At 36.6% G+C, this 12,174-nt stretch overlaps 1 protein-coding gene across 1 annotated transcript; it reads left to right on the forward strand.

Moving 5' to 3' along the window:
- Positions 1 to 1,060: 1,060 nt before the first annotated feature.
- Positions 1,061 to 11,865, forward strand: LOC134791385 (sodium-dependent nutrient amino acid transporter 1-like). Its single transcript, XM_063762395.1, has 13 exons — positions 1,061 to 1,162; positions 1,952 to 2,213; positions 2,624 to 2,840; positions 3,905 to 3,948; positions 4,054 to 4,201; positions 4,525 to 4,603; positions 5,068 to 5,171; positions 8,739 to 8,931; positions 9,253 to 9,429; positions 10,097 to 10,196; positions 10,274 to 10,453; positions 11,238 to 11,332; positions 11,692 to 11,865. The coding sequence occupies exons 2-13, from the start codon at positions 2,006 to 2,008 to the stop codon at positions 11,863 to 11,865; spliced, it is 1,719 nt and encodes a 572-aa protein (XP_063618465.1). The 5' UTR covers positions 1,061 to 1,162; positions 1,952 to 2,005.
- The last annotated feature ends 309 nt before the right edge of the window (positions 11,866 to 12,174 follow it).

Consider the following 12,174-nt stretch of genomic DNA (forward strand, 5'->3'; position numbering starts at 1 on the left):
CTCCAGCCGGCCTACTACCGTTAAATCCATGCAGTTTTCTTATATACCTATTTTTAACATATCAGATAAGGCAAGTTGCTTGACGTAGTTAGATTAATTTATAAGTTAATATCATTATTGATTGCTTTCTAGATACCTATTTCCAATATCTAAAATACCTGTCTTTTCACGTAACTGAATGTTGAACATGTTTCGCACGCGACTGTTCAATACTTTAGCTATCTAAAAATATCTCTTGATATCTAAAAATCGTAAGATAACAACAGCCATAAATATGTTGAAAATTTCTTGAAAAGCTCTCACTCAATGGACGCGCGTGCGTTGCGTGCAGCGTCGCACAATATTTATTGATAATAATGGTGATTATACATTGATAATTTACAAGGAGTGGCTTATAATAAGGGCGAATGATATAAAAATTCAACTGTTTTTAAGACAAGTCATTTAAGTAAAGTTTATGGATCAATAACAGTTATATAGGAATTTTAAAACAACCGTGACACCGTAATAAACAAAGTACCTACCTGTTGTGACATACATAGTTCCCAGTGATACCCCAATAGCTGAAACTATTATGTGTTTCGACATCGTGATATCATTGATAAACTTGATAAAATTTCACTGGATTAAAGAATTTTCCATCATGTTTAACTTTACAGGGTAACTGCGGATTTCATGTAAATAGTAATTAAGTATTTAAATTCGCTCACGTTACCGACCACACACTTTAAACTTATTTAATTGTTTTTATTTTCATTATTCATTCATTTTAATGTTATTGTGACTGGTATTTAGGACCCTAGCACAAGAAATGCGCCCGAAGGGGGCCAATCTAATGCTGCTTTTGATGGTTCGCTAGAAGATACAAATAAAGATGTATCATCGGTGGACGTGTCGAATGGAGTCAATGCTGTAAGTACCTACTTAACGGGCGATTGTGCGTGTTTAACTGGTTGTTTAAAAATTAAAATACTTACTTACCTACGAGGCAATGTTGTTTTTCTTTAGGTATTTTAAATAGCTTTTGGTAAAATCTGCTAATTTCTTTCGTTTGTTTCAGATTCCGACAATTAATGTCGTTGAAGATGTGCCATATTCGGAGAATAGTAAACGACCATCAGCACCAGAAAAAGTAAACATTGTATCCCTTGAATCAGATACGGTCAGTACATTCATTTATAGCTGGGGACCCGGCGATACTAAATGTGTAGTTACTCGAACGTCGTACTCGTCGTGGAGACCTATTGGAATCAAATGATTAGAAATTAAATAATAAATAAATAAATATTAGGAGTCATCTTACACAGATCAACCTATTAGGCCCCAAACTAAGCAAAACTTGTACTATGGGTGCTAGATGACGATGTCCTACATACTTATATAGATAAATATATACATACTTATATACTACATAGAAAAGACCCACCCAGACCCAGACTCAGGAACAAAAATTTATGTTCATCACATAAATGCCCTTGCCGGGAATGCCGGGATTCGAACCCAGGACTATTCACTAGGTCAGACCGGTCGTCAAAAAAAGTTTGATTAAATGTTTTGTGACTAAATCAAAAATTCTGGAAATATCCATTTAAATCTTATCTATGTATTAATGACATGAAAATTGAATTCCATAAAACATTGTGGTTTTCTGTACAGTTCGTTTTTTAGCATTAGAAAAAAGGTAAAGAAACTTGACGTGTCTTTTTATTGAAAAACATTTTCGAAATATAAGTCACGCCAAATATGTAACAATTATGAATCATAATACGATAATTTACATTCTATTCCTTTCATAAATAATAGTTACTGATTTTTAAAAAGCGTTTTTCAATTAAAAGACACATCAAGATCGCTTAGTCTTTTTCTCTAATGCTAAAAAACGAACTATAGTGAGGATAAACTACTATTTAAATTATTTATTTGCCCATTTAAGTAATTTATTTATTTACAGAAAGAAGACCGAACACAAAATCGTCCAAAATGGGACAACGCCATAGAGTTCCTAATGTCCTGCATAGCCACGTCCGTGGGCCTCGGCAATGTCTGGCGGTTTCCCTTCGTCGCATACCAAAACGGCGGGGGAGCCTTCCTCATCCCCTACATCATAGTGCTTTTAGTTATAGGAAAACCTATGTACTATCTAGAAACAGTACTTGGACAATTCAGCAGCAGTAACTGTGTAAAAATATGGGCTCTTTCGCCGGCCATGAAAGGTAAAGTGTTACAGATAACCACTGATAACAATATAATTTTTACAAGCATTAATAGGGGGCAATTTAAGCCATAAAAATAAGACAGGAAATTGATATTCGATCTCGTGTATGACCTTAACTGTCGTCAACTCTTATCTCCGTTCATTTACCTACATACAACTCTGTCTTCGGCATTAACCCTCTCTCACTCTCCTTAGCATAATTAACCCTGGTAATGCATTATTACAGAAGTGCTCGCTATAATTGTTAAGTAGTATAATTTATATTTCACGTAAGTGCTACTGAGGCTATAGCATAAAATCTCTTGAAACATACAGAAATGACATTTTATCCTTAAAACTATTTACTTATCGAGATTTACCTATTAAAACTGTTTTTTTTTTTAACTATGTATTCGTGTATAATTTTAGGTACCGGCTACGCGCAAGCCTTAGGAGCCGGTTATGTACTTTCCTACTACGTGTCCATCATCGCGCTATGTCTTTATTACTTGGCGATGAGTTTCCAATCAACGCTACCCTGGGCCGTGTGCCGGGAGGAGTGGGATAACTGCGTGCCTTCGGGAGAGTCCGTCAATGCAAGCCAATTGGAAGGAAATGCAGTCAGCAGCGCTGAATTATACTTCACGTGAGTTTAATACTAAATACCTAAATACCTAAGGTGGTGGTACTGGTGCTCAACGCGCTCCCAGTACTTACATGTCATCTAGAAACTTAAGTCATTGTCAATAGAGGTGAAAGCAGAGTGTCATCTATTGGGCATTAGCATGTCGAGCACTAGTACCACCACCTTACCTACTACAAGACTTTGAGATGACTTTTCTATCATGATGTCTGATCATACATAATTACATGCATCAGTACCTAAATAAGTGTATAAATAAGGGTTTTCTTTTTATGCAGATTGCGAATAAGTATGTTGCTGTTGGTTGTCCATAAAGAAATAAAAATACTTACATTAAATATCGCATTAATCTATAGATTTTTACGATCAAGCATTACTAAATCGATAAATATTAAACTATCCCGATAATAGCAAGGTTAATCTATAGTATATCTAATTTGATTGAGCTCTTCATAACAAACGTGAATCGTAAATCATATTGTAATAAATAACTACAACAAAGTCAACAAAACAAGCTAGAATGATAAAATTTCGCAATACTAATCCGTGATAAACATTAATTTACAAAAACATGAAAGTTTCTTGAAACAACCTATGAGCCTCGTTTGAACTTTAACCCAAGGGCAGTTCTACTGATCCCGTTCTGCTGCGCGAAAATGGTTTTAGGAAACCTCGCCTGACTTTTTAATGAAGGACCATTAACTGTTACAGATTTAGGAAAAAAATTACAGTCAGCGACACTATCGTCAATAGTATTATTATTATTGCCAATAGATTCCATTTCTATTCAATATCAAAGGCCTCCTTAGAGACCAACCTCACAACCTGAGTTAGGTTAGAGCACTAGAAGAGCCCCAAATTAAATTAACGATTAATCGACTAGGTACCCTATAAGTTTATGTTGCGCTAAATCGTCTAAATTGTTGTTTTAATTGGTCATTGAACCCGCCTTTTCTCGACAAGTTTTATTAGATATTTTACCTACTCTAAGTATCCAACGGTTGAAAATGTCTTAAGAGTTATTATTTTGTTAATTCTACATTTGAGAATCTCCCATTTTCTTACAGACACACGGTACTTCGTCAATCAGATGGCATACACGACGGAATTGGTTAGTACTACCCTACCTTATTTGGGATTAAAATGATTTTTTACAGTTAAATATCATAATTTTGATAGACTATGGTTTAGTAACATAAAATGCAATTACCTACAGGGTTGCCGATTTGGGATTTAACGATATGCCTGCTGGTGTCATGGATTATCATCTTCTTTATTGTGGCTCGAGGAGTCAAGAGTTCGGGCAAGGCTGCCTATTTCCTGGCTCTCTTCCCCTACGTCGTGCTCTTCATCCTGCTTATCAGGTATGACACCTTTAACTAAAAGCATTTTATCCAAACCCATAAACCCAAATATAGGCACTTAATTATTGCAGCCACTATTAAATTCAGTAACACTATTTCTTTAAGAATATTATGTTTTTGTGTTTTATTCTTGAATCTAGTCATTCCCTTATTTAATTTTGTTTACATGAATTACAAGTTTTAAAGATATTTTATACATTCTACTGCATTTTTTTAATTTTTTTTATTTTTTCATGCCGTGCCGATACCGTACCGTGCCGTACATGCCGATTTTTTCCCGAACTTACTCGATGGCATAATAATAATTAATCCCCGTTTTACAGGGCTGTAACTCTTCCTGGTGCAGGAAAAGGCATAATGTTCTTTATAACACCTGAGTGGGGGAAAATTCTAAGATTAGAGGTTAGTAAAATAAATCCAAACATCTAGGTTTTTATGGCAAAAATATCCAAGAGTTTATCGCATTAAACAGCAATGTGAAAATTCTTATACATAATCACTCTTTTGTATAGGTAATATATTTCTGTACCTACTTTTAATCCTTAAACGGCTTTAACCATTTCAGATTGACATTCGTTTCTAGTCATTCGATATCGAACCCTAATTCTCATTGTAAAGATGTGTTTTTGTTTTAAGTATGATGGCAAGTATGTTGCCGCTATGAACTTAAGGGTTAAGGGATTTTATTATAAAGGAAAAATATTAAAACGAATATAAATAGGTAGTATAAATACACTTGGACTCGTTGTCAGGGGAAAGAGTTGTTAGTTTTATATTTTTGAAGAAAACCTTTCTCACTATTAGGTATCACGTTGTATATGATGCTACACGTACAAATCTTTTTCTGAATTAAATTCTATTTACAGGTGTGGTATGCTGCCGTGACCCAAGTATTCTTCTCGCTCTCCGTGTGTTCTGGGGCTCTCATCATGTTTGCTTCTTACAACGGATTCAGATCAAACGTTTACAGGTAAATTAATACAAGAAAAATTTGATGTTCTTGGACTTATCATTGATGTTATCGAGATAGCACCAAATCGGTACGGGTACGGGTGGTAATCCAGATAGGGGGCCCCGTCTTTCTCCAGCGGAACATAATATACAGGGTCTCCCATAAGTGACACGTCACAGTGACACTGGAGGTAGACCAGGCCAAGAGGACCCAAACCAACTTAACATCACCCCAGTAAAAGTGGCACAATTTTCGAGTTATTGCCAAATTAAGGTTTTTCAGTAATTTTGACCGTTTTTAACGTTGTTAGTGCCAGTGTGCACTCGGAAAGGTCTCGAAGTTAATTTTTTTATGTGTACGGCATCATGAATAGTTAATTCAGATAATAGAATAGGTATTTTATCGATAAACAGTGTAAAATGCAAAAAAATACTGGTTTAATCTTGACTTAAATTCACAGCGAAACATTAATTTAAGAATAAGAATAAGAATAAGAATAAGAAATGTTTATTAGCACAAATAATAATTAATAACACAAGATAAAATAACACAAAACTAAGATTCAATTACATAAATATTTGTGCCAAAAGGTCCCCACTCAGCTTTTTGTCACGTTGTGTATCCTAGGACACACAACGTGACGCTGATTTTCAGTGAGGCCTGGTAAAAGACTAAAGCTAAAACTAAAACTAGGTATATGGTGGCAGAACCAAAACATTCAACAATCAACAATCAACAATGAATAAATAATAATTATAAGGCTATTGATTTTATACATATGTATGTATCTTCTTTTGTCGGGCGCGTATGTGTATTTATGTGTGTGTGTGTATGAGTGTGTGTGATGTTTATTTGTTGGCACGGTTGCCTAAGTGCTACAATTTTTGTTTATCTAGCAGAAAGTTCCGGAGTTTTACTTTAAAAGAGGCGACTGATAAACAATTTCGTACTGGTGGTGGCAAGTCGTTCCAGCACTTTGTGGCAGCAAAACGGAATAATAATAATAAAATTTCGACTTTGACCACCTATCATGAAAAAAAATACTAGAAAAGTAATGAGCAAATAACGTCAAGCTATTGAGCATGTTATGCAGATTCAAAAATGGTATGACACATGTACCTTCCAGCAATAACATAGGATTTATTATCATCTTTCGAAAGCCTCATAAAAAATAAGTTAAAACTAGGAAATCTGCAATCCGTTGCTACTTAGTAAAAATAATGATTCATGTTAAGATATCTAATCCTGGATACAGAAATAAAAAAACGCCTATTCAGTATTTGCCGAATGCCTAAAAGAAAGAGATGGAAAATGGTTATCTCCTTTTTTAAGGATATCATTGAGTTGATAAAGGTTCAAAGAAAATAAAATACTGCAGGTTGAAGTTTAATCAATTTATTAAAATAATTTTATTTTTGTTTTTGGCGGGAAAGAGGGGGGCCTTTGCCCAGCAGTGGGACACTCCTATAGGCTAATAAAAAAATAAAAAAAAATTTTTTTACAATAGGTGCTCGTCTGCTCGAATTGTTTTACCCCGGCTCGTATTGGCACCGTCTTGTAAAACTTCAAGTTAATTTTCTTAAATAAATTTCGGATATGTTTCGTGCTGCCTCGAACATGCTGCCGTAGTTTCTCTTGGGACGTTATTGGCTTGGAGTAAAATTTATCTTTTAAGTATCCCCAATAAAAAAATCTAATGGGTTTAAGTCCGGGGAACGTTAGGCCATGCCACTGGTCGGCCGATCCATCTTCTTGGAACTGGAACCACAGCAAGATGGCTGCCCAGAACACTACGCTCGCAACCACCTCACACAGAAATTCCCAGATGGATCAGCCGATTGGGACCAGTGGCATGGCCGCCGCGTTCCCCGGACCTAAACCCATTAGATTTTTTTCATTAGGGATGCTTAAAATGCTTAAAAGATAAAGTTTACTCCAAGCCAATAAGGTCCTAAGAGGAACTACGGCGGCGTATGTTCGAGGCAGCACGAAACATATCTGAAATTTATTTAAGGAAATTAACTTGAAGTTTTACAAGACGGTGCCAAGCGTGCATACGAGCCGGGGTAAAACAATTCGAGCACCTATAATATTGTAAAATAAAATTATTTTAATAAATTGATTAAACTTCAACCTGCAGTATTTTATTTTCTTTGAACCTTTATCAACTCAATGATACCCTTAAAAAGGGAGATAACCATTTTCAATCTCTTTCTTTTAGGCATTCGGCAAATACTGAATAGGCGTTTTTTTATTTCTGTATCCAGAATTAATTAGATATCATAACATAAATCGTTATTTTTACTAAGTAGCAACGGATTGCAGATTTCATAGTTTTAACTTATTTTTTATGAGGCTTTCGTAAGATGATAATAAATCATATTTTATTGCACGAAGGTACATGTGTCATACCGTTTTTGAATCTGCATAACATGCTCAATAGCTTGACGTTATTAGCTCATTACTTTTCTAGTAATTTTTTTTCACGACAGATGGTCAAAGACGAAATTAAAGTTTCGCTGTAAATTTTATTCAAGATTAAACCAGTACTTTTTTGCATTTTACATTGTTTATAGATAAAATACCTATTCTGTTATCTTAGTTAACTATTCATGATGCCGTACACATAAAAAAATTAACTTCGAGACCTTTCCGAGTGCACACAGGCACTAACAAGTTTAAAAACGGTCAAAATTCATGAAATACCTTAATTAGGCAATAACTCGAAAACCGTGCCACTTTTACTGGGGTCATGTTAAGTTGGTTTGGGTCCTCTTGGCCTGGTCTACCTCCAGTGTCACTGTCACGTGTCACTTATGGGACACCCTGTGTAATATAATATATAAATTCTGAATCTTGTAATCGCCGCAGACGAGAAAGTCTCGGCAGCTCAGTTGGAAGAGTAGCAGGATAGTATCTTGAAGTCGCGATTGTAAAATATGTATTGTATCAGATTCCCTGTGGGAGCGTATGTTCGGATCCTACCGGCTGCGCCATGTAAAATATGTATTGTGACGGAGGAATAAATGACACACGTAAGCTGGTTGTAAGACTGATCTTTATTTTATTCCACTACCCACACATATCCAAGTAGGTATATGACAGCGATAACGTGTGCCGCCCGTTACTATTTCCTTCATTTCAAAAATGTTGACCATACCCTTAAGAAGCAAGGGGACGGCCGGTTCTATCCATACAGACGTAGTCCCCATTTTCCTCTCTGGAAATTGAAATTATGAAAAATATAATTTGATGTTTATACTAACCATAGCCTCTACGTTTGGCTTTATCGGATTTTTTGTTATTGTACAAATTTGAAGCGAAAAACACATTTCATACAAAAATTTAAATGCTCCTAACACTAACACTTAAAATGTTTAATAAATTAAAAATTCGAGAAAAAAACAAACGAAGGGGCATAGCTGTGGGTGATATAGGTACAACATATTGTGTCAAATTATTTTTAATAATGTTCATATCCAGAGAGGAAAATAAAGACGACGTTTGTATGAAAAGTCGCTTTCGCGCGTGTCCTCCATTTTCGTCTTAAAGGTAACCCTTTCATAACATCGTTTTGTCTTTCAGAGATTCCATGATCGTAACTACGTTGGATACGTTCACAAGTTTAATATCGGGTATAACAATCTTCGGTGTCCTCGGCAACTTGGCTTACGAATTGGGTTACGATAATGTGGAAGACGTCGTAGGTAGCGGCGGAACCAGCCTTGCCTTCATTTCATACCCTGATGCCATCGCCAAATCACCGTTTGTACCACAGGTAATTTTTAATATTTAATGATTTATGAATGAACAGAAGATCACAAAAACTATAACCCCGTTGGCCCATTTATAACCTTTAGAACAGTTCTCCTCCAAGGGACAGGCTTTGCCTAAAGTAAAAATTGTATCCAAGTGAATATTTCTCAAAGTGAAAGTTTTATTTTTTTGTACTAGGTTCTTCTGTCAATAAAGATACTTTGTGAGTACCTCTATCATCTACATAGAGCTGGCAAACCCTTGCCTTATATAACCTGATTTAATCTAGTTTATGATCATTACCTATGATTAAGTACTAACTTAAATAAAAATTGCTTGGCAGCTATTCGCGGTTCTGTTCTTCCTCATGATGGCCGTGCTCGGCATCGGGTCCGGCGTCGCTCTGCTCTCCACGCTCAACACCGTGCTGCTGGATGCCTTCCCGAGAGTGCCCACTATCTACATGGCCTGCGGCGCGTGCACCGCCGGGTTCCTCGTTGGACTCGTATATGTGACGCCGGTAAGATTATTGATCCACTAAACTGATAATCTTAATTAGATTCCAAAAAAGTGGGACAATGTTGCCACTTTTTACTAGCGCGTCTTGTATTTATGTAGAAATATGTAAATAAAAGTACTTTTTTAAATCGAAGGGGTAAAATTAGCAATAAATAAATTATCTTAGCGTGTTTATTTATAAAAAGCGATTTACTATTTTACAAACAAATTATTGCAGTGGCAACATTTTTTGGAATCTAATTACGATTTGCAGTATACACTACCAGAACTTAAGGGCTTGCGCAAACCGGCATATCGCGAGCGCCCGCCAGTCCGGCGCTGGAGGCAGAGGGAATATATGATGCTTTCCATTAAAGAAGGGTTCTTGTGCTTCAAGTGCAATAAGGACTTTTTTTATCTGAAATTCCAACAGAAATTGATTTTGAAATGTTAAGTATGAGGTTGAATTTTGTGAAATTTCTGACACCCTTATGCCCGGGTCAAAGAAGTCGTTAGTAAAGTTGGGTTCATAATAGTCATAAAACATATCTTCGTATCTTAATGATTGTGTGTACTTGCCTATCATTTACTTATTCGTCTCGATGGTACTCAAATTGAAACAAACGAGAAATGTCTAAAATGAGTAGTCTCGAATTTCAACATTTTACAAATTAGTTTCTTGATTTCAGGGTGGACAATACATTCTTGAGATTGTCGATTATTACGGAGGAACGTTTATGCGACTTTTCGCTGCCATTGCGGAAACCATTGCTGTCTTTTGGATTTATGGTAATTTCGTTTATTATTTAATTTTTTCTTGCTTTAATCAATTAGCCCGAAATCATCGAAATAAATTGTGTTTTCAGGTCTGGAGAACCTTTGCGTCGACATTGAATTCATGTTGGGTATTAAGACTGGCTGGTATTGGCGCATATGCTGGTCTATCGTGACCCCAGTTGTGATGATCACTGTCTTCATGTACGCGATGGTGACCACTGAGGCTCTTGTCTTTGGAGGCACATACGTATACCCGAGGGCTGCTTATAGTACGTATGAGCACAGAATAAATAATAGTACTGCCGTACAGAAAGGAAACTTCCTACAAAGCCGAAGTTTGACAGCGGTTCAGGGTCGAATCATGCTGTCCCTGTCTAATATATGGCACTATCCCTTTCGGCTATTTAGGGTTGTCAAAATTTAAGCCATTTTCTTATCTGTGGTCGTGCACGCAAAGGGACGTCAAGTTGTGTCAACCCTAATAATTGCTCCGAGCAATGCTGAGCCGAGCGGAGCCGAGTTTGGCCGAAGTCAGGAGTTTCGCACCCCTGGTATAAGTATCTTAATAATTGTAATATTGTTCGTAACTGACTTACGATGCCTAAGATACATTTGCTGTGACAAATGTAGGACGGCTACCGCGAAAATTGAAATTCAAACGACGTCTAAATATTTGTATCTTTATCGCTATAACAATATTAGAGTGATAGAAACGCAGAAAGACACGAATTTCGACGGACAGCGTTTGCCCCAGCCCCAGCGTTAACCCATTCAGCGCTAATCGCGACACGTTCTCGTTTTGCCTCTACGAAGCATTTTCGCTGCATACCGGGAAACCCATGTTATCGGCTACGACCGTAGCTCAGCGGTGAATGTGTATACCTGTATTTACAGTTTGCCTGCAGGTATGAGTCTCTAATAGGGAATACAAAACCCGGGCCGGGCTGATTGGAAAGCCGGGTAACAACGGGTTACCGCTGTCAGAGCTATACCTAAGTAGTAGGAGCTTATATTGATACCTACTAAGTGACTACATTTTTGTTTAATTTACAGTTGCTGGTAACATGCTGCAATACGTAGGCATGGCGCTGATCCCTATCTTTATTGTGGCCTCTTTATGGAAGTACACATCTCGTACATTTACTGAGGTTGGTATTGATAAGAATATAAATTATGATTAAAGCATAGGTAGCCATCTTAAATACAACAATTACAACACAACTCCAATGACTTTTTAGTTCACTGTACCAACCTAATCAACCTAAAATCATTAAATTTTCTGTTCATTTTAGAACTTGTAAAAAGATGATTATTAAAATTTATCACTTTCTTGCTACCTTATCTTCTAGCCATCCACAAACTAAATCTTGCCAAAACAAATTTGACTTGTAAAATGAAGATTCAATATACAATACATACAATGGAATGGGAGAGCTTTTTATAGGCCTTTGAGTGGCTAGATTAGTATTTTTTTGTTTCCAATACCTGTTTTTTTTTTTAATTACAGACTGCGAAGCGCGCGTTCAAGAAGAAGCCCAATTATGGTCCATCGGAACCGGATCTGCGTGAAGACTGGCGGCAGTTCAGCCTGCAGGCCAAGCGCGATCGCGAGTCCGTCAACAACAACTGGTTACAGCGTATCGGGCGAAGCCTCGTAGGAGGACATCGGAAGAATAAATAAAGCCTAAACTAGGGGTCGATAAACTTTTGAGAAGAAGTTTTGGGAACCGAAAATATCCACAAACTATGATGTTTGAGGTCTAAGAACTCTGAAGTGCTATGTTTCGGGTGACCTGAAGCCGCGGTTTGCCGACCCCAGCCCTAATTTAAACGTTTCTAATGATATCTCAATGTATTAAATTTAATAAATTATATAATTTATTTGTAAACCGTTGTTTAATTTAAGGCCAGGGGGCCTAGCCAAAACGAAACGCTAATAAATGTATCTCTATAACTCTACTATGCAAGTGTACACGCTGGTAGGGGCCTT

The sequence above is a fragment of the Cydia splendana genome, chromosome 6, assembly GCF_910591565.1.
Source record: "Cydia splendana chromosome 6, ilCydSple1.2, whole genome shotgun sequence".
NCBI classification, from domain to species: Eukaryota; Metazoa; Arthropoda; class Insecta; order Lepidoptera; family Tortricidae; genus Cydia; species Cydia splendana.